This window comes from Sapajus apella, unplaced genomic scaffold (assembly GCF_009761245.1).
Source record: "Sapajus apella isolate SASKATOON/1434 unplaced genomic scaffold, GSC_monkey_1.0 scaffold77, whole genome shotgun sequence".
NCBI classification, from domain to species: Eukaryota; Metazoa; Chordata; class Mammalia; order Primates; family Cebidae; genus Sapajus; species Sapajus apella.
Genome location: NW_022437017.1, coordinates 3,574,187 through 3,595,909, shown reverse-complemented (window position 1 = coordinate 3,595,909; position 21,723 = coordinate 3,574,187). Strand labels below are relative to the sequence as shown.

General features: G+C 49.3%; 1 protein-coding gene and 1 long non-coding RNA gene across 3 annotated transcripts in view; one reads left to right on the top strand and one right to left on the bottom strand.

Moving 5' to 3' along the window:
• Window positions 1–18,545, bottom strand: part of ELAVL1 (ELAV like RNA binding protein 1) — a 47,980-nt gene extending 29,435 nt beyond the window's left edge. The window contains exons 1-2 of the mRNA XM_032251954.1: window positions 18,378–18,545; window positions 3,840–4,027 (exon numbers count right to left, since the gene is read on the bottom strand). Of these exons, the coding sequence (XP_032107845.1) occupies window positions 3,840–4,011 (172 nt within the window). The 5' untranslated portion in view covers window positions 4,012–4,027; window positions 18,378–18,545. The remainder of the gene's footprint in view (window positions 1–3,839; window positions 4,028–18,377) is intronic.
• Window positions 18,546–18,656: 111 nt separating this feature from the next.
• LOC116532639 overlaps window positions 18,657–21,723 on the top strand; it is a 6,353-nt gene continuing 3,286 nt past the window's right edge. The window contains exons 1-3 of one of the 2 annotated variants that reach the window (XR_004260924.1): window positions 18,657–18,850; window positions 20,058–20,264; window positions 21,232–21,320. This is a non-coding gene — a long non-coding RNA (uncharacterized LOC116532639). Of the gene's footprint in view, window positions 18,851–20,057; window positions 20,265–21,231; window positions 21,429–21,723 lie in introns of those variants that run through there. The other variant, XR_004260923.1, reaches the window with a different exon arrangement.

The window sequence follows — 21,723 nt, the reverse complement described above, 5'->3', positions numbered from 1 at the left end:
GGGCTAGGATGGTGGCTGATGAGAAAGAGGAAAGGGATGGACTGAGAAACACCAGGCGGGTGACAGCCAAGGACACTCCTAGATTTCTGAGCAGAGCCATCAAGTGGATGGTGGTACCATCGGTTACAGTGGGGGCAACTGGAAACAAGTGGCTGGCTTTCGGGAGAGTTAGGTCAGTTTGGAATACACTGAATTTGAGGGACTGAAGGCGTCTGGAGCTCAGAACAGCTTTCTGGTCAAAAAGGAGGTGGCAGAGAGGGCAGCTGGAAGCCATGGGGTGACTCTGCCCACCCCGACTATCAGCTTTGGAAGAAGAGGGCAATGCATAACTCCGAGAACTGGCTGAGTCGAAGGCTGGGGGAAAGGCGCTAAAGACAGAGAGGGTGTGGCCTCAGGGCAGTTAGACAGATGGGGGGAGGAGGTGCTTCTGAAAGCCAGTGGGAGAGGATGCTTCTGGAAGCGGGTGGAGACAGGGAACAGGACAGTCTGTGGGTGAGAGGCAAACACACACAGCAGTGGCTCTCGCTGGGGAAGACTGCCTCCTAGAGGACATGTGGCAAATGCCAGGACATTTTTGGGTTTCACCATTGGGAAGGTGCTACTGGGACCACGTGGGTTGAGGCCCCGGGCCAGCACAGTGGCCAGGGCACAAATGTGGAAGAACTCTGAGCTAGAAGAAGCTCGAACTCTGGAAGGAATTCCTTTCAAGACACTCGAAGCCCAGGAAAAGTGGGTACTTGGAGAGCCCGAGGCTCTTGGGAAACCAGGAAGGGAAGGAAGGATTGGGCTGGAGAGGTGGAGATGCTGTTAGTTCCACTGTGAGACAGGAGGCGGTTATCAGCTGAGGGTGAGCAGGGAAGACAGAGGCCTGAGGGCAAACAGGGAAATGGCTGCTGTGGGACTCAGGGACAACCGTGTGGTGAGCGGAGCTAGGCCAGGGATCAGATTTGCTGGGGTGCCTGCCTGGTCGTGTGAGAGGCTGTCTTGCAGGGTTGGGAGAAAACAGTTGGCTGGAGAGAGGGGTGATGAGACCTAACACTGCGCCCCAGGCCCTGCCAGCAAGGAGGTTTGCCCACACTGGCAGCAGGATGAGTAATGCCAGGCTGCAGCACGTTCTCCATGAAACTCCAGTCACTCACTTCAAGAGCTACTAGCAAGAGGCTGGGCTAGTAGCTCTTGCTCTTTCATCTGAAAGCCCAGGCCCAGCCACTCCACAACTCCTGGTGCACCCATTACTAACTACTGTCCAAAGATAAGACAGGGCTCATCTCTGAACTGAACTAATTCCCAAATTACACTTTTGCAGCCTTCGCTGGTTCTCAAAACCAGTTCTCTCCAGACTGAGCCAAATCTAGGTGTTCCTATTAGCATAGCTCACATTCCTTTGAAAACCACAACAAGAAAACAGACAGAGAAATCAGGTTCCAGGAGAAGGATGGCAAATTCTGTGGGAATGCCTGGAAAATCTCTGGTGCCCAGGAATACCAAGGAAAATTCCCTTCCACCAGAAAGTAAGAGGAGAAAGGCGAGACTTGTTAGTGGCACAGGAGAATTTTTAAAACCTTCCATTATTCAGGATGGTCTCCTGGCTTCTAGAATATTCTAATACGTAAGTTTGTATATTGCATAAAGTCCCTATTGAGAAGGTGTTTATTAAATCAGACTTTCAGAGATGGAAGGACAGAAGGTTTTTGTATTCAGTGCCCCCATCTGAAGAGCTAATTTTCTGTATAGACACCAGACAGGCTCTTGGGGAGGCATTCAGGGGTCAGGTGTCTTAATGTAACTGGGGAAACACTGAAGATAAAGTGTGATGATGGGCACATTAGGTTCAACACATCACTCTATGTTCATGTATGCCTGAAATTTTCCGTAATAGAAACTTTTTCTTTTTTTTGAGGTGGAGCCTCGCTCTATCGCCAGGATAGGGTGCAGTTGTGTGAACTCAGCTTACTGCAACCTCTGACTCCCTGATTCAAGTGATTCTCCTGCCTCAGCCTCCTCAGTAGCTGGGATTATAGGCATATGCCACCATGCCCAGCTAATTTTTGTATTTTTACTGAAGATAGGGTTTCACCATGTTGGCCAGGCTGGTCTCCATCTCCTGACCTCATGATCCGCCTGCCTCGGCCTCCCAAAGTACTGGGATTGCCGGCATGCGCCCCCCTGCCTCCCCCTTATCTCTTTTTTTTTTTTTTCTTTTTTTTTTTTTTTTTTTTTTTTTTTTTTTTTTTTTTTCTTTTGAGATGGAGTTTCACTCTTGTTACCCAAGCTGGAGTGCAATGGCACGATCTCGGCTCACCGCAACCTCCGCCTCCTGGGTTCAGGCAATTCTCCTGCCTCAGCCTCCTGAGTAGCTGGGATTACAGGCACACGCCACCATGCCCAGCTAATGTTTTGTATTTTTAGTAGAGACGGGGTTTCACCATGTTGACCAGGATGGTCTCGATCTCTTGACATCGTGATCCACCCACCTCGGCCTCCCAAAGTGCTGGGATTACAGGCTTGAGCCACCGCGCCCGGCCTTTTTTTTTTTTTTTTTTAATTTTTTTGGGACAAGGTCTCACTGTTGCCCAGGCTAAAGTGCAGTGGTGCAATCTCGGCTCACTGCAACCTCCACCCTTCAGACTCAAGTGATCTTTCCGCCTCAGCCCCCAAGTAGCTGAGACCACAGACATGGAACACCATGCCCAGCTAAGTTTTTGTATTTTTGGTAGAAATGGGGTTTCACCATGTTGCCAAGGCTGGTCTTGAACTCCTGAGTAAGTGATCCTCTCAGCTCAACCACCCAAAGTGGTGGGATTACAGGCATGAGCCACCTGGCCTTAAATGAGTTTTCAGTATAGGGAATCACAGTCCCCAAACCCAGGATGGCAGCCAGAGCACCGGGAGGAGTGACCATTCCTTGGCTTCCTAAAGCAGGGCAGAGACAAAAAGGAAGGGGGGCGGTGGTAGAGGAAGGAGGAAGAAGAGGAAGAGCGGGTGTTGGGGGGAGGAGGGGGGAGGGGGAGGAAGAGGAGGAGGAGGAAGAGAGCTCCCCACATGGTCTGTCCATAATTTTCTCTAGAGTCCTTGAAGTCATGCTGTCAGAATGGAGGCCACTCTGTAAGTAGGGCCTTAACAGGTGCCAGGCCCTCTGCAAACACCTATGAGGTAGGGACCACCAGGATGTAGAAGCCACCATCTCCACATTCCGGACAGGGACACAGAGGCTTATAAGTTCTACTGTGAGGAAGTGGAACAGCGGGGCTTTCAGCTGCCAGGCTCCCGCCCCTCTGAGAGTTTAAGCTCACCGTGGTGCAGAAGTTCAAGTTGATGACGTTGACAGTAAAGAGAGCAGCCCAAACATAACGAAGGGCTGTCCACGAGATCCTCTGTGTTCTGCTGACCTGGGCCTGACCAAGCATGGGGGCCTCAGTGGGCAGACAGGGGTAGGCCTGCCTGTGCCTGCCCTGGACAGGACACTTGCCAGGGTCCTTTCCACACATGGGACCCAATCAATCAGCCCAGGTCAAGCCAGGTCAGGCTGTGCTTCTCCAGCCCCTTCCAGCTTTCAGAACGCCCTGTCTCTGGTTCCTTCCTCTCCTCCCACTGTCTTATTTGGTACATGCTCCCTGTCTTAACAATGAATTTTTCCTCTTTTGGGAACTTATGGCCAATGTTATACAAAAGCAATGGACAAAATGGAGTTTGAAATGAAAATGAAACTTCACAGTCAATGTTTCAAGGCTGCAGTTATCCTGCACTGTGGAACGTCACAGAGTCACAGGCAAAGGAGGCAGTGCCCAATGGGATGGCCACCAATACCTGCTCTACAAAAAATGCCTCCATTTCTTTACCTGCTACTTTATCCCGAATAAGTTTTGCAGATTCAACTTCACCAATGCTGCTGAACAGGCTTCGTAACTCATCCTGGGTCATGTTCTGAGGGAGGTAGTTGACGATCAAATTCGTTCTCCCGATGTCACCCCTGCAGTCTTCGGCCATGTGGTCTTCATAACCATTAGACATTGTATTTTTCAAAAATCTGCACAGGAAAAAAGGGCAAGTAAATTCCGAATGTTCACACTGCAGTATATGAAGATAAAACTAGTTAAGTGCATTTGCACTAGATTTTTTTCTTTCTTTCTTTTCTTTTTGAGACAGAGTGAGACTGTCACCCAGGCTGTAGTGCAGTGGCAAGATCTCAGCTCACTGCAACCTCTGCGTCCTGGATTCAGGCAATTCTCCTACCTCAGCCTACTGAATAGCTGGAATTACAGGTGCCCTCCACCATCCCCTGGTAATTTTTGTATTTTCAGTAAAGATGGGTTTTGCTGTGTTGGCCAGGCTGGTCTCAAACTTCTGGCCTCAAGTGATCCTCCCGTCTCAGCCTCCCAAATTGCTAAGATAAGAGGTGTGAGCCACGGCGCCTGGTTCTGCACTTAGAGATTCTTTTCTTTGCTGTATATTAACTTACAGTCACACCAAAATCTGCATGTGGATGTTTACAGCAGCTTTATTCATAATTGCCAAAACCTGGAAGCAACCAGCATGTCCTCCCATGGGTGAATGGATAAACAGACTCCATTTGTGTGGTTCTGTACACGGGCATTTTTTTAATGATAAAAAGAAATGAGCTATTAAGCCAGGAAAGGCATTTAAAGAAACTTTAAATGCATATTTAAGTTATGATTAAATCTGTGTGATTCCAAGTCTGTGACCTTCTGGAAAAGGCACACTACAGAGAAAAAGATCAATGGTTGCCAGGGATGTGAGTGCGCAGGGAAAACAAACAGTGGAACACGGAATTGTCAGGGTTTTAGGGCAGTGAAACCATTTTGCACAAAATGTAATGGTGGGTGTGGACAATACATGTTTGTCAAAATCCACAGAATGAACAACATACAGAGTGAACTGAACTCTGAATTACGGGCTTTAGTTACTAATAATGTGTCAATATTGATTCACCAAGAATAAAAGAGGTACCATGTGAATGTGAGATGCTAATAATGGGTGTGGTGGCACCATCACAGCTCACTGTAGCCTCGAACTCCCGGGCAATCCTCAAGCGATCCTCTCATCTCAGTCTCCTGAGTGGCTGGGAATACTGGCATGTGTCACCACACTCGGCTTATTTTTGAAACTTTTTGTAGAGATGGTATCTCGCCCAGGTTGGTTTTGAACTCCTGGCCTCAAGTAATCCCTCCGTCTCAGCCTCCCAAAATGCTAGGATTACTGGCCTGAGCCACTGTGCCCAGCTTCTTTCTTTTTTAAAAATTTTTTATTCAGGCCGGGCGCGGTGGCTCACGCCTGTAATCCCAGCACTTTGGGAGGCCGATGCGGGTGGATCACAAGGTCAAGAGATCAAGACCATCCTGGTCAACATGGTGAAACCCCGTCTCTACTAAAAATACAAAAAATCAGCTGGGCATGGTGGCATGTGCCTGTAATCCCAGCTACTCAGGAGGCTGAGGCAGGAGAATTGCCTGAATCCAGGAGGCGGAGGTTGCGGTGAGCCAAGATAGCGCCATTGCACTCCAGCCTGGGTAACAAGAGCAAAACTCCATCTAAAAAAAAAAAAAAAAAAAAATTTTTTTTTATTCAGCCAATACTTCATTCTAAAGCCAAGGAATGAGCGCTTTCCACTTTACAATTTTTCTGTAAATCTAAAACTGCTCGAAAAAACAGTCTATGAACACAAAACAGAACAACTCTGTCCACTAGGAGGGCTTCGAAGAGATCTACAAACAATTCCAGCACCACAATTTAAGATCCTGTAAAAAAAAAACCTTTGGGTTGTCTCTCGAGAACATTCCAGATTTCCAACTGCTTTCTCCCCATGTCCGGAGCCCGTGGGGTGCGCCTGAACCCCACGCCTGGACACTCTTGCCGAGGGGGCAGGCAGGCAATGGTCCTCTGCATCTGTTTATTCCCAAAGATGCAGTGACTGAGCTGGAAAGAGGTGAGGGTTTCTGTACCAGTCAGAGGAACTTGGTCTTCACAGCTTGCAGGCTTTGAAATGTCTTTCTCAGTTGCTGAAGTCTTTCCTTTCAGTGATAAACATCAGAGCCAGTGATGGCTTTGGACAAGAGTCTGGATCAATGCAGCCAAGAGTGCCAAGTCTGCCCTTCTGAAAGTGTGTCGCACACTGAGCTCGCTCCTCAGAGGTCCCTCGTCCCTGCCTCTAAACATGCAGGTAGTCACCCCTGTGGATGACCACTCCCCCCGGGGAGGTCTTGGCGAGAGCCCACCCGTTTCCCTGGATCCCTGTTGCTCAGTTCTTTGTTATGTTTGAACACCCAGTGCCCACGGTCACCCGCCTTTGGCCTTCTCTAAAAATAGCCTTGCCAGCGGTTACATAAAAATCCGAACACATCTGTCACATGGAGACTTCCTACCTACTCCCTGAATCAACGCTGAGGGAAGAATTAGGTCTGGTTTCTTTTTTCCTGGGGGAAACATCCAGGTCTTCCCTACCCTCCTACTACTCTCGGATACTGTGCAAAATCAGTACAATTTCCTAGCATTTCTTTTACTTGAGGATATCCTATGCTCTCTGCTCTACAGAAAGTAGGTTAGCATCAAAAGCCATAGAAGAAAAGATTGAAAAGTGAGACTCCGTGAAATTAAAAACTTCTGTACAGCAAAAGGCATCATAGACCAAGATGAGGAGAAGTAGCTGGGGGGAAAAGATTCACTGCACATTCTACCATTTAGACCTGTAGTTCTTACCCTGTGCCATTCTGCCCCCCAGGGGACACTAGGCAATGTCTGGAGACATTTTTGGTTACTGTGACTCTGTCAGGGCCAGGGGTTGTGGGGTGCTGCTGACATCTGGTGGGTAGAGGTCAGAGAGCTTTAAAGCATCCTTCAGGGCACAGGTCGGCCACACAACCAAGACTTATCTAGCCCCAAATGTCAGTACTGCCAAGGCCGGGAAAACTTAATTCAGAACATCTACAAATTAGCAAGCAATAAAAGAAGAGACATAACCAAGAGGGAGGTAGATAAAGGATATAAGTGGCAATTTATAAAGGCCTGAAATTCACATGGCTCATAAGTCCAGAAAAAGACACTGAACTTCATCTTCACGAACAATGAGGAAAATGAAAAAGAAAACCAGATGCTACTTTCTGCCAGGTGCATGGAATAAAATCCAGTGCAAGATCACCTGCTACTGATCTGAGTATGAGACGGGTACAACCTTCTGACTCACAACTGCAGGAATCTGTTCTACAAAAATAATCTCACAAGTGCAGGAGTTCAAGACCAGTCTGGGTGACAATGTGAGACCCTGTCTCTAACAAAAAATAAAATAATTTAGTGAGCACAGTGACCCGCACCTGTAATTTCAGCTACCCAGGAGACAAGGGCAGGAGGATCGCTTGAGCCCAGGAGATCAAGGTTGCATGTGATCCAGCCTGGGCAACAGAACAAGATCCAGTCTCAAAACAAAACAAAACAAAAAAAGTGCAAGGAAGTCACTACTGCGTGGTTCGTAAGATTATAAAACTGGATGTAATCTAAATATTTGTTAATGGGGAATGGCTAAATAAATATCAACTTTCAGTAGCAGCTTGGGACCACCAGGATTACAGTTTAATCATGAGAAACTCCACGTGTCTGTTACACTATCTGTGGCCATGAGATTTTAAAATAGATCACTGGCTCAAAATCAAACAGGCGAAAATATTTGCTGGAGGCTGATCCAAACAGAGCACAAGGGTTAACTCTAAAGACCTAAATGCAACTAAAGCTTGTTCAAAATGTGATTCAAGCATTTCCTTTCTTTCTTCCTCTTCTTTCCTTTACCTTTCCTTCTCCTCACCCTTTCTCTAAGAGTTAGACATCTACTCTGTTTTACCCTCATTCTGCTTTCATGGAGAGTGAAATGGACAATGGTTGCCCCATGCTTACTGCCCACAGTGTGGTATCCTCTAGGCCTGGGAAAAAGTGGACCTTCTGAAACACACATCATGGCCTGTGCGACAAATCTGGCCCACTGCCTGTTGTTATAAATAAAGTTTTATTGGAACACAGCCTGTCTCATTTGTTTATGTATTGTCTGTCTATAGATAGTTTTGTACTACAATAACAGAGTTAAGTAGTAGCAACCGTATGGTCCAAAAAGCTGAAAATATTTACCATCTGGCTCTTCACACACACAAAAATATGCCGACCTCTGTTCTAAAATGTAAAAATATAAAATTTCTAGGAGAAAAATCTTTGTGGAGTTGGGCTGGGCAAAGACTTCTCAGACATAATACGAAAAGTCCATTTCATTAAAAAAAAAAAAAAAAAGATAACCCAGATATCATCAAAATTTAAAACTTTTGCTCTGTGAAAGACACTGCTAACAATTAAAATCCACTGACTGAAGTAAACATTTGCAAAAAGGACTTATAGTCAGAATACTTTTTTTTGTTTGTTTTTTGGAGTCAAAGTCTTACTCCACTGCCCAGGCTAAAGTGCAATGGCACAATCATAACTCACTGCAGCCACAAACTCCTGGGTTCAAGCAATCCCCCTGTCTCAGCCTTCCAGCTAATTTTTTACTTTTTGTTGAGATGGGATCTCACCATGTTGCTTGTACTGGTCTCAAATTCCCAGTGTCAAGTGATCCTCCCAACTCAGCTTCTCAAAGTGTTAGAATTATTGGCGTGAGCCACCTCACCCAGCCCAGAACACATTTTTTAAGCTCTCAAAACATAATAAGCGGCTGGGCGCGGTGGCTCAAGCCTGTAATCCCAGCACTTTGGGAGGCCGAGGTGGGTGGATCACGAGGTCAAGAGATCGAGACCAGCCTGGCCAACATGGTGAAACCCCGTCTCTACTAAAAATACAAAAAATTAGCTGGGCATGGTGGTGCGTGCCTGTAATCCCAGCTACTCAGGAGGCTGAGGCAGGAGAATTGCCTGAATCCAGGAGGCGGAGGTTGCGGGTGAGCCGAGATTGCGCCATTGTACTCCAGCCTGGGTAACATGAATGAAACTCCGTCTCAAAAAAAAAAAAAAACATAATAAGCAGACCGGGTGCAGTGGCTCATGCCTGGAATCCCAGCACTTTAGGAGGCAAAGGTGAGGGATCACCTCAGGTCAGGAGTTCGAGACCAGTCTGGCCAACATAGTGAAACCCTGTCTCTACACACACACACACACACACACACACACACGAACACACACACACACGTGAGGCATGGTGGTGCGCATCTGTAATCCCAGCTACTAGGGAGGCTGAGGGAGGAGAATCATTTGAATTCAGGAGGCAGAAGTTACAGTGAGCTGAGACCAGCCTGGGCGACAGGGCCAGACTCCGTCTCCAAAGAAAAAAAAATCCAAACAAACAAATAAAAACCAACAACAAAACCCAAAAAAACCCAGAACAACATAATCAGCAAACTACCTTGGTTCAAAAACGGCAAAGATTTGAACAGATACTACACCAAAAACTACATATGAATGGTAGACAGGCACATGAAAAGATGCTCAACATCATTAGTCAAATTAAAATCACATCGAGACACTGCTACCCACCTATTAGAATGGTTAAAGCAAAATAAAACAAAAACAAACAACAAAACAGACAATGTCAAGTGCTGGCAGGGATGTGGAGAAGCCAGTATATTCATGCACTGCTGGTGGGAATGCAAAATGTGAAATGTGACAGCCACTCTGGGAAACAGATTGGCAGTTTCTTATGGTAAAATACACACTCAGCTTGGGATCCAGCAATCCTACTCCTAGAATTAAGGCAACAGAAAGGAAAACGTATGTTCACACGAAAAGCTGTATACAAATGTATACAGTGGAATTATCAATAACCATCCAAAACTGCAACAACTCAAGTATTCTTCAAGCCATTAATGGATAAACTAGGATACACCATACAACAGAACACTACTCAGCAATAAGAGGTACCGCCAATTCATGCTACTTGTGTGGATCTCAAATATGTATTGCCACATCATTTCCGTGCCTTCCTGGAAAGGGCAAAACCGTAGGGATGGATCTGTGGTCACTGGGTTAGGAAGTGAGGGGAAAAGTTGATTACACAGGGACAGGAGGAAGGAATGAACTTTCCAATCTTTATTATGATAGTGAACTTTCCAATCTTTATTATGATAGCAATCAAACAACTCTATCCATTTGTCAAAACTCTACTCCAAAGAATAAATTTCCCTACATGCACATTTAAAAATAAATTGGCTTGGTGTGGTGGCTCATGCCTTTAATCCCAGCGCTTTTGGAGGCCAAAGTGGGAGGACTGCTTGAGCCCTAGAGTTTTGAGACCAGCCTAGGCAGCATAGCGAGATCCCATCATTACAAAATAAATAAATAAATAAAATAAAAAATTACCCAGGCTTGGTGGTGCACACCAGTATGCAATCCCAGCTAACTGTGGGGCTTGGTAGGGAGGATCACTAGAGCCTGGGAGGTCAGCACTACAGTGGGCTATGATTGTGCCACTGCAGTCCAACCTGGGCGACAGAGTGGGATCCTGTCTTAAAAACAAAAACAAAACCGTAATAAAAATAAATGTTAAAAGGTTTAAAATGAGAACTTCTGCTTTGCTGCCCTATTCCTCCTGACACCTGGGGTCAAGGCTGAGCAGCCCCTGCAGGTCAAGTTCTTAGTCAACTGGCAACAAGATAGAAACCACAATCCGTTACCCCCTCCAAAGCAGTTTCATGGCGTTTCCAGATCCCACTCTGCTCTCTGGAGGCCCTTCCCTTGACCTTCTCCAAATGTCAATCATCCATCCAGGGCCAAATCAGCTTCTGTCCCACAAGCTCCAACCACAACCAGGCCTGGCCACCACTCAATTATCAATGACCCCAAGTTGGAGCCACCTCTGTCTCTCTTAAGGTACAAGGCCTGCACAGTCCCGCAATCAAGACACTTGCGCCTCTGGTCTCCCCTGTCAGTAGTGTCACCCTCTGTGGAGGCTCAGAGATCACGCTATGATGCTCACAGTCAGGTATGCTGTTAATAAGCAGTCTTAGTTGGCGCGGTGGCTCATGCCTGTAATCCCAGCCCTTTGGGAGGCTGAGGAGGGCAGATCACCTGAGATTGGGAGTTTGAAACCAGCCCGGCCAAAATGGAGAAACCATGTGTCTACTAAAAATACAAAAAATTAGCTGGGGGTGGTGGCACATGCCTGTAATCCCACTGACTTGGGGGGCTGAGGCAGGAGAATCGCTTGAACCCAGGAGGTAGAGGTTGCGGTGAGCCAAGATTATGCCACTAGACTCCAGCCTGGGCAACAAGAGCAAAACTCCGTTGAAAAAAAAAAAAGTGGCCTTGAGTTGTGACAGTGCAGTTTCCCAGGGGTGGGACACAAGGCCTTTCACGATCAGGCCCAGGCAGTTCTTCAGCCTCAGTCACCATTCTCCCTTCCTGTTCACTCCAGCTTCTTCCCAATATGCTACAGGCCTCTGTTTTGGCTGTTCCCTCTGCAGGGCACAAGTGTCCTCTCCTTCATCTCCCTGCTCATTTAAAAAAATTAATATTTTATTTTATTCTGAGACGGAGTCTCACTTTGTCTCCAGGCTGGAGTGTAGTGATGCAATCTTGGCTCACTGAAACCTCCACCCCCCAGGTTCAAGTGATTCTCCTGCCTCAGCTTCCTGAGTAGCTGAGATTACAGGCGTGCACCACCACATCCAGCTGATTTTGTATTTTTAGTAGAGACTGGGTTTCTCCACGTTGGCCAAGATGGTCTCAATCTCCTGACCTCATGATCTGCCCGTCTCGGCCTTCCAAAGTGCTGGGATTACAGGCGTGAACCACTGCGTCCAGTCATAATATTTTATTTTTTTTAAAAAGAGATGGGGTCTTGCTTTGTTGCCCAGGCTGGTCTTGAACTCCCAAGCTCAAGCAATCCTTCCACCTTGGCTTACCAAACTGTTGGAACTGCAGGTGTGAGCCACCATGCCTGGCCTTCCAGCTCATTTTATTTTTACTTATTTATTTATTTAGACACAGGGTCTTTCTCTGTTGCTGAAGCTGGAGTCCAGTGGCACAATCACAGCTCACTGTAGCCTCGTACTGCCTCAGTTTCCCAAGTTGCTTGGACTTACTGGTGTGTGCCACCATGCCTGGCTAATTTTTAAATTTTTTGTAGAGATGGGGGTCTCATTTTGTTGCCCATGCTGGCTTCAAGTCATCCTCCCACCTGGGCCTCCCAAAGTGCTGGGATTATAGTTGAGAGCTACCGTGCCAGGCTGGCTCATCTTTAAAAAGCTACCTTCCTGGCCTGGCGTGGTAGTTCCTGCCTGTAACCCCAGCACTCTGGGAGGCCGAGGCGGGCAGATCATCTGAGTTCAGGAGTTTGAGACCAGCCTGGCCAACATAGTGAAACCCTATCTCTACTAAAAATATAAAAATTAGCCGGCCGTGGTGGTACAGGCCTGTAGTCACAGCTACTCATGAAGCTGAGACAGGAGACTTGCCTGAACCTAGGAGGCAGAGGTTGCACTGAGTCAAGATCACGCCACTGTACTCCAGCCTAGGCAAAAGAGCGAGACTGTCTCAAAAAAAAAGCAAAAACAAAGCCACCTTCCCCCAGGACAACAGGTTACTCTAGTTCTCAGTGCCTCCATGCCACTGCTGTAAACCTTTGTTACTGTCCCAATCACTCCTACCATTATTTGCCTTACACTCAATGACCAATGTCAACGGTGAGAACCTTGAGGGCCCAGGTTATATCACTGCCACCTAACAGTTCCCAGGTAAACCCAGGGTACACCACACAGCAGGACCGGAGGCTGGTGGCTCTCAGACCAGGCTGGAGTGCAGAGGCACGATCATGGCTCACCGCAGCCCTGGCCTCCTGGGCTCAGGTGATCCTCCCACCCAGACTCCCAAGTACCTAGGACTACAGTTGCGCTCCACTATGTAGTCCTACTAAGTCCACTACATAGACCTAAGTTTTTTTACATTTTGTAGAGAGCGGGGTCTCACTTTGTCACTCAGGCTGGAGTGCAATGGCACCATCTTGGCTCACTGCAACCTCCACCTCCTGGGTTCAAGTGATTCTTCAGCCTCAGTTTCCCAAGTAGCTGGGATTATAGGTGCCTGCCACCATGCCTAGCTAATTTTTGTATTTTTAGTAAAGACGGGGTTTCACCATGTTGGCCAGGCTGCTCTCGAACTCCTGACCTCAAGTGATCCACCTGCTTTGGCCTCCCAAAATGCTGGATTACAGGAATGAGCCACATTTTTATGTTTTGTAGAGAGGGGTGTCTCGCTATGTTGCCCAGGCTGGTCTTTAACTCCTGACCTCAAGTGATCTTCCCATCTTGGCCTCCCAAGCACTTGGCTTAGAGGCAAGAGCCACCATCTGTGCTTGGCCTCAGGGATAAGTCTTGTTTGGATGATCTTTGAGGGTTTTTTACTCCAATGCACTATTTTAAACAATTCTCGTTGTCTATGTGACATTAGTGATGTTGTTCACATACGCAGATTATCCAGTGCATATACAGGGGAGAGAAATGTATGTGTCTTTATGTATGACAGAAAAAGACAGAGAAAAGCAGTGAGGCTGCTTTCCACCAGGCATGCATGAGAACCAGTTTCCTTGCATCATGACGGAGCAGGTAATCTAAACCACTTGAGCCAGGGCAAAACTAGAACAGTCAAATCTATCGTCAGGCTCAATCTTGACATTTCACACATCATCTGACGGGGCTTGGACCCAATAATTTTAAAGATCCTTTCCAGATGCAACATTCTGAGTCTTCAAGGTAAAAAAGGCTTAGGTCATTCAGGAAATGCTCTGTTGCCAGAAAAAAAGCCCAAAGCACCACCTGACCCAGTTATAACTGCCATGTAAGGAGAGGTCTCAGGTGGACACGGCACCAGCTCTTTCCAGGCCCCTGCCCATGGCCCACGGAGGGGTGGGATGCCTGGCTGGAGCAGCTCCAGCTAAGTGACAGCAAATCTCTATCAGCCAGGCTGAGGAGCCTGGGGCAGAAGCAGGTCAGGTGTGACTGGCCTGTGGCCCAGTCCAAGTGCCCCACAGCCCTGCTAAGAGCTCTGGCTTCTTTCTGGCTGGTCAAGGCCAAAGGCCACTGTGGGGATCTTGCACAGAAGTGCAAAGCAACAGGGCACAGCAGGAAAAAATCCTGGGCTCTGGGGCCTGGCAGGCCTGAGCTGGGCACTAAGTCTCCTGCTCATCAGCTGAACTACTGTACAAAAGTCACTCCCCTTTCCAGTGCTCAACCCTGCCCTCCCTCTGGCTCCACAGCGCCTGGTACAGTGAGAACCTGTCTCTAGTCCCACTTCATGAACAAAATCAAGGTGAATGTGTCTCCCCAACCTCCCTGTCTGCAGCTACAAACACCTTCATCTCCTCTCCTCCTGTCCTTGCCCTCTCTTCAAACCATCTCCACCTCCTGAATTACTTCATTTGGTGGCATGGCCCCACCTGTCCCCCATGCCACCTCTATCTATCCCTTGGACCTAATCAGGCACCATGTCCCACCAATTTGACATGTGAGATCTGTCTCTCACTGTCCTCCCACCTCTCTGCCACCATCCCTATTCAGACTCCTGTCTGCTCCCGCTAGACCAACTCCTAAAAGGGATTTTAAACTCAGTGTCTCTAAACCCAGCTTCATCTTATTCTTCCTAGTCACTCCCCTTCCTTGAGTCTGCCTGTTTCTGTTCACGGTGACATGAGTCTGGCCATCGAGTTGTTCAGGATTGTTCTCTCTCCTGTGATTCTTTCCCCTTATAAATGTCTTGCTCTTAAAAAATTTGTTTTTGTAGAGAGGGGATCTCACTATGTTGCCCAGGCTGGTCTTGAACTCCTGGCCTTGAGCGATCCTCCCACCGTGGCCTCACAACCTGTTGGGGTTACAGATGTGAGCCAACACACCTAGCTACTGATGTCTCTTTGAAAGGTACCTGGATCCAGTCACTTCTGAGTGGTCTGCTCATCTTTCCTTCCCCTGGTACAGACAAAATATCAACCACGTGCCAGGCACAGAGTAAAGCATCAGGCATACAAAATAAAGAAGCAGTCCCAGTCCTGACCTTCAGCAGTTCAGCCATTACAGGGCCACCTCAGTACTGCAACAGCCCATAACTGGTTTCTCGTCTCTCCCCCAGCCTCTCGACCAGGGTGAGCAGTGAACTAAAACTGCTCAGTAGCCACCCCTGGCCTAGCCGCAGGATAACTCCCAAGTCCTCACCCAGTGGACACCTGAGCACTCCTGCCACAACTGCCCACTTCAGTCTTTTTGCCCCTGAAGACCCCACGTGGTTCTCTGAACACACTTCGATGTTCCCACCTCTGGGCTTTGCTGTGTCCTACAAAACCTCGCCCCATTGTCTTTGCCTGGCTAGCTCCTCTCCACCTGTCCTGCCCCCTCTCCTCCAGGAAGCATTCTGGGATCTCTTGTGCCCACCCAGGTCCCTTTTCTGGGCTTCCATATCAATCACGACAAAACTCTCACCGCACTCACCAGAGTGGGCTGAGATGACCTATACACATCATGCACACTCTCTAGAGCTGAGCGGGGGCCCAGGACACAGCAGCAGGGCAGGTGCGTAAGGGAGAGTTGTTCAGAGGACGGAGCGAGCCTCACTTCCCTCCCACAGGCTGACTTCCGTCGGTCTTCCCCTGACCCACAGCTCGGGTCGGCCGTGCCGCCTCGCTACTGCCACCTAGGGGCGCCAGCCGCGTGATGTGTTTCTCTCACCATTCAGCCTTCAATTCGATTCAATAAACTGAACGGGATGGGAACACTAAGAAGGGAGCAGTTGATTCCGGTGGGGGTGGAGGAAGCCATCAGGCGAGGCTTCAAACAGCCAGTGAGCTTCGGGCTGAGCCATGGAGCATGAGCAACGGATCTCCAGGTGGAAGAGATCTGTCTCCTGGTGGAGGCTGCAACCAGCAGCAAGGATTAGAGTTTGGGGTCTATGTCCAGGGGCAAGGAGGGTTAGGGTGTGAAGGAACTGGCACCCCAAATAAGGCCTCTAGCTTCATCTTTTAAGCCACCAAAGAGGTCAAGAAAACGTGTCTTTTTTCTGCCCAAAGACTTTAAACCAGAAGGACACAATTAGATGTGCATTTACAGAAGAAAACTGCTGCAGGAGTGTAGAAAGAGGGAAGAGACGGGAAGCGGAGAGAGAGAGAGGCAAGAAAGCATGAGGAGGCCAGTGTTTTCATAATTCTCTCATTTCTTTTACTTGAAATAGCACCAAGGGCTGGGCATGGTGGCTCACACCTGTAATCCCAGCACTTTGGGAAGCCAAGGTGGGTGGATCACCTGAGATCAGGAGTTTGAGACCAGCCTGCCCAACATGGTGAAACCCCATCTCTATTAAAAATACAAAAAGTTAGCCGGGCGTGGTGGCGGGCGCCTATAATCCCAGCTCCTGGGGAGGCTGAGGCGGGAGAATTGCTCGAACCCAGAAGGCAGAGGTTGCAGTAAGCCCAGATGGCACCACTGCACTACAGCCTGGGTGACAAGAGTGAAACTCCATCTCAAAAAAAAAAAAAAAAAAAAAAAGAAAGAAAAAGAAATAGCACCATGATCTCAGACTCAACACATCCAAACTGAAACTCTGCCTGCTCAAAACCAATGTGTCAACATGAACAATATTATTTCCTTCCACATTCGGAGACGTTCATATATCTCAGACTCTGCGGGCTTTGAAGTTGCAGAATTTCATAATACATCCCGGCACAGAACTTTGCATACAGAAGGTATTCGATGACAACTGAGTGGTGTGCCCTGGAGCCTTTCGATTTTAGGAGCAGTACAACTTGGTAGTGAAGAGTAAGGGTTTTTAATCAAAGGGCCCAAGTTCAAACCCTGACACGGCCACATCAGTGTATGAGACTAGTCGTATCAAGCAACCCATCTAAGCCTCAGTTTCTTCATCTCTAAAATGGAAATTATAACATCACTTGCCTCAAGGACTGGAGACAAACGTCCACAAAGTGTCAAGCACATAGTAAATCCTCAATAAAAGCTGGTGGTTATGTATAACATCATTAATTCAGTGCCTACCAGGCACAGACCACGACAATGCAACGAGTTTCTCACACTCTTCAATGTGCACCACACTTTTGTCCTCCCCATTTTACAGACAAGAAAACTAAGGGTCAACAGAATCGAGCTTGTTTGAGGTCTTGGAAACATCTTCCAGGGCGCCCGTAATTCCAGCTACTCGAGAGACTGAGGCAGGAGAATCGCCTCAGATTGGGGCTAGAGGAACTTCTGCAGGAAGGCTATTTAGTTCAGTTATGGTTCTCACCTGTGTGTGTGGGAGAGCGCGGAGGAGACCACCCCCCACACCCCCCCGCCCACGAAACCCCGGACATCTGGCACTGTTTGGAGTTATTGTTGATCCTCACGATTTGGAGGATGGGGATACTGCTGGCATCTAGTGGGTAGAGGCCAGAAATACTGCTCAACTTCCTAGATTGCACAGGGAAGCCCCCCACCACACACAACCAAAAACTATCTGACCCCAAACATCACTAGCACCAACGTTGAGAAACCCCTGCCTAGCCAGATCGTTCTCCTGATCTTCTACTTCTGGAGCACTGGCCATCCGGATCCCAGATGAACACTTTCTAGCAAGGGGGCTCAGTCCCGCCACGGGAAGCCCGTGCAGAAGTTGAGCAGAAGTTCTCCTTCTCCACCTGCTCTGCACACAGTAGGGACCAAAACCCATTTTAACAAGCCCCGCAGCCCAGAGCACCGGAAAAGGAAGGAAGAGCATCCATCCTCCATTGTTCAACTCCGGGCAGCTTGTGTCTCCAAGACACACACACATATTTCACAAATCCTAACGTCCCACGCCCCACAAACAGCTTTGTTAGAGATGGCGCTCAAAAAAAAATAGATGCAGTTTAGATTCCCCACCCCCCCGCCAGGACTCCCAGTGTGCCTACCGAAGGGTTGCACACTTCTCAAAGGACCTCGCACCGGCCGCGGTGTTCTGACAACGACCACAAAAGAATCTGTGGGATTTCCCGGGGGAGCGAGCCCGTGGGCCTTGACCTCCGCGCGCTCAAAGCGCTCCCCGCGCTCCCCCGCCGCTGGCCTCACTCTCCCGCCCCCGGAGCCCGGGCTTCCAAGACGACCGGGGCCCCGGCGGTGCAGCCCGGCCCCCTGGCGCGTGCCCACGCCGTGTCCCTCTCGCCCGTCCCTCGAGGTGCCCGAGGAATCCGGCCCCGGGGCCTGTGGCTGGCGCCCACATCGGTCCGCCCCGGCCCGCCTGCCGCGGTCCCCGTGCGCGTCCCCTCCCTCGGTCCGGCGCGGCCTGGGCCTCAGCCGGTGCAGGCCCGCGGGCGCCCCGCGGCCAGGCCAGGCGAGCTCAGGCCTGCCGCGGCCTACCCCGTCGGGCGCCGCCGAAGGCCCCCCACCGCCTCACCTGGAAGCGGGCGGGCGGGCCCGGGGCTGCTCCGGGGCGGGCGGGAGGCGGCGGCGGCGCGGCGCTAACGGCTCCGCTCGGCCTCGGTAGCGGTGGCGGCGGTGGCGGAGACGGCGACGGCAGCAGCGGCTCCTCCTCAGCGCGCACGACCCGCTCCGGCCCCGCGGCCCGGACACGCCCCCCCGGCGCGCGCGCCCATTGGCCAGCGACCGACACGGCGTGCTGCTCATTGGTCGGCGTGGCTGTCGCGGCGCCCCCAGGCGCGCGGGAGAGGCGGGACTTCCGGTCGGCGCCGCCTGCGGAGGGCTCCGCGGCAGGCGGAGACGCGGGAGGCCAGCTATGGCCGCGGAGGGGGCGAGCTGGGGTCTGGATCTTGGAGGCTGACGGAAGGCGGTGACTGAGGAGAGGCGCCTCTGGTCGAGCTCTTGCCGTGTGTTCCGCACCTGCCTTTCCTGCCGCCGCCTCCCATTAAGGTAGGAACGGTCAGCACGCCGAGGTTACGGGGACAGGACCTGTGTTCGAATCCCGGTCCCGACGTTTCTGCACTATGTGCCGTTAGGCAGGTGCTTACGTCACCTCGCCAGGCCTCAGTTTTCTTCTCTGGTGCACTGAGGAGGCGGGGCATGGAACGTGGTCAGCTTCACATTGCTCTTTGAGCAAGCCAGTTCCTGAAAGCTCAGCTTCTTATTCGTTCATTAAAATGTCATTGAGCGCCTACTGTGTGTCAGTCACTGTATGGGCAGTGAGCAGAAAAAAAAAATACCTGGCCTTATTGGGCTAACATTGTAGGCCAGCGCTGCCTTAGAATGCCTTAGTAGAAACAGATGCAAGATACATGTCTTAATTTTTTTTATAGAGATGAGATCTGGCTCTGTTGCCCAGGCTGGTCTTGAACTCCTAGACTCAAGTGATTCTCCTGCCTCCGCCTCCCAAAGAGCTAGGAGCTAGGATTACAGGTGTAACTGCACTATGCCTATTTTTTTTCTTTTTCTTCCCCACCACCCTTTTTTTTTTTTTTTTAAGACAGGATCTCACTCTGTTGCCCAGACTGGAGTGCAAGGGTGTGATCATGGCTCACTGCAGCCTCAAATTCCCTAGCTCAGGCAATCCTCCAACTTCAGCTTCCTGAGTAGCTGAGACTACAAGATGTGCCACCATGCCTAGCTAATTTTTTATTTCTTGTAGAGATGAGATCTTTCTATATTGCCTAAGCTGGTCTCAAACTTCTAGACTTAAGCCATCCTCCTGCTTTAGCCTCCCAAAGTGTTGGGATTACAGGCATGAGCCATGGTGCTCAGCCTATTCCTTTTTTTAATTATATATTTTTAGAAAAGTTTATTAGAGATTGGGTCTCACTATGTTGCCCAGGCTGGAGTGTAGTGGCTCTTCACAGGCACAATCATCCCACAGGTTTAACTCCTGACCTCAACTGATCCTCTTGCCTCAGGCTCCCAATAGCTGGGACTATAGGCACAGGCCACCACACCTAGCTCACGTGGGTAATTGTTAATTTTTTTTTTTTAGATGGAGTTTTGCTATTGTTGCCCAGGCTGGAGTGCAATGGCACAATCTCAGCTCACCGCAACCTCCGCCTCCCTGGTCCAAGTGATTCTCCTGTCTCTGCCTCCCGAGTAGCTGGCATTACAGGCATGTGCCACCACACCTGGCTAATTTTGTTAGAGACAGGGCTTCGCCATGTTGGTCAAGCTGGTCTTGAACTCCAGACTTCAGATGATCCACCTGCCTTGGACACCCAAAGTGTTGGGATTACAGGAGTGAGCCCCCATGCCCGGCCGTAATTGTTAAATTTTAAAGTGGCTAGCATTCTGGGTCATCACTGTGCAGTAGAAGTATAAGCCAGCCACTTATACTTGGTCAGCGAGATATGTAATTTAAATTGATTAAATTGTTAGCCTTGTTTAAAATAAAAATAAAAACAGGTAATGTTAATTGTAATAATGTGTTTTATTTATTTATTTTTTTGACAGAGTCTCGCTCTGTTGCCAAGGCTGGAGTGCAGTGGTGGGATCTTGGCTCACTAAATCTTCTCCTCCTGTGTTCAAGTGATTCTCCTGGCTCAGCCTCCCAAATAGCTGGGATTACAAGCGCCTGCCACCACACCCCTCTAATAATTTTTTTTTTTTAGATGAATCTCACTCTGTCTTACCCAGGCTGGAGTACAGTGGCATGATCTCAGATCACTGCAATCTCCGCCTCCCATGTTCAAAGCAATTCTCCTGCCTCAGTCTCCCCAAGTAGCTGGGATTACAGGCACAAGCCACCACACCTGGCTAATTTTTGTATTTTTGGTAGAGACAGGGTTTTACCATGTTGGCCAGGCTGCTCTTGAACTCCTGACCTCAGGTGATCTGCCTGCCTTGGCCTCCCTCCCAAAGTGCTCAGATTACAGGCATGAGCCACCTCACCCAGCCTAATTTTTGTGTTTTTAGTAGAGATGAGATTTCACCATGTTGGCCAGGCTGTCCTGCATGCTGTTTGTTTGTTTGTTTGTTTGTTTGTTTGTTTTGAGATGGAGTCTCGCTCTGTTGCCCAGGCTGAAGTGCAGTGGTGCAATCTTGGCTAACTGCAACCTCCACCTCCTGGGTTCACGCTATTCTCCTGCCTCCACCTCTTGAGTAGCTGGGATTACAGACATGTGCCACCATGCCCAGCTAATTTTCTGTGTTTTCAGTAGAAACAGTCATTATATTGCTCAGGCTGGCCTTGAACTCCTGACCTCAAATGATCCACCTGCCTTGGCCTCCCAAAGTGTTGGGATTACAGATGTGAGCCACCACACCTGACCCCTGCATGCTTTTGAAATCCAGTATGTATTTTATACTCCACAGCACAGTGCATCTCAAGTCGGACTGGCTACATTTCAAGGGCTAAACCATCACATGTTGCCAGTGGCTGCTGCATTAGACTGTGCCATGCTGGATGGTGAGTCAGAAGAGAAACCAAGTGGATTCCATGTCAAGTGTTGAACAGGCTAAGAAGAAAAGTAAATTGGGGAAAGAGCTTGGGGAATGTGGGATTTGCTGTTTGAAAGTGGATGGTTGGGGGCCGGGCGCGGTGGCTCAAGCCTGTAATCCCAGCACTTTGGGAGGCCGAGGCGGGTGGATCACGAGGTCAAGAGATCGAGACCATCCTGGTCAACATGGTGAAACCCCGTCTCTACTAAAAATACAAAAAATTAGCTGGGCATGGTGGCGCGTGCCTGTAGTCCCAGCTACTCAGGAGGCTGAGGCAGGAGAATTGCCTGAACCCAGGAGGCGGAGGTTGTGGTGAGCCGAGATCGCGCCATTGCACTCCAGCCTGGGTAACAAGAGCGAAACTCCGTCTC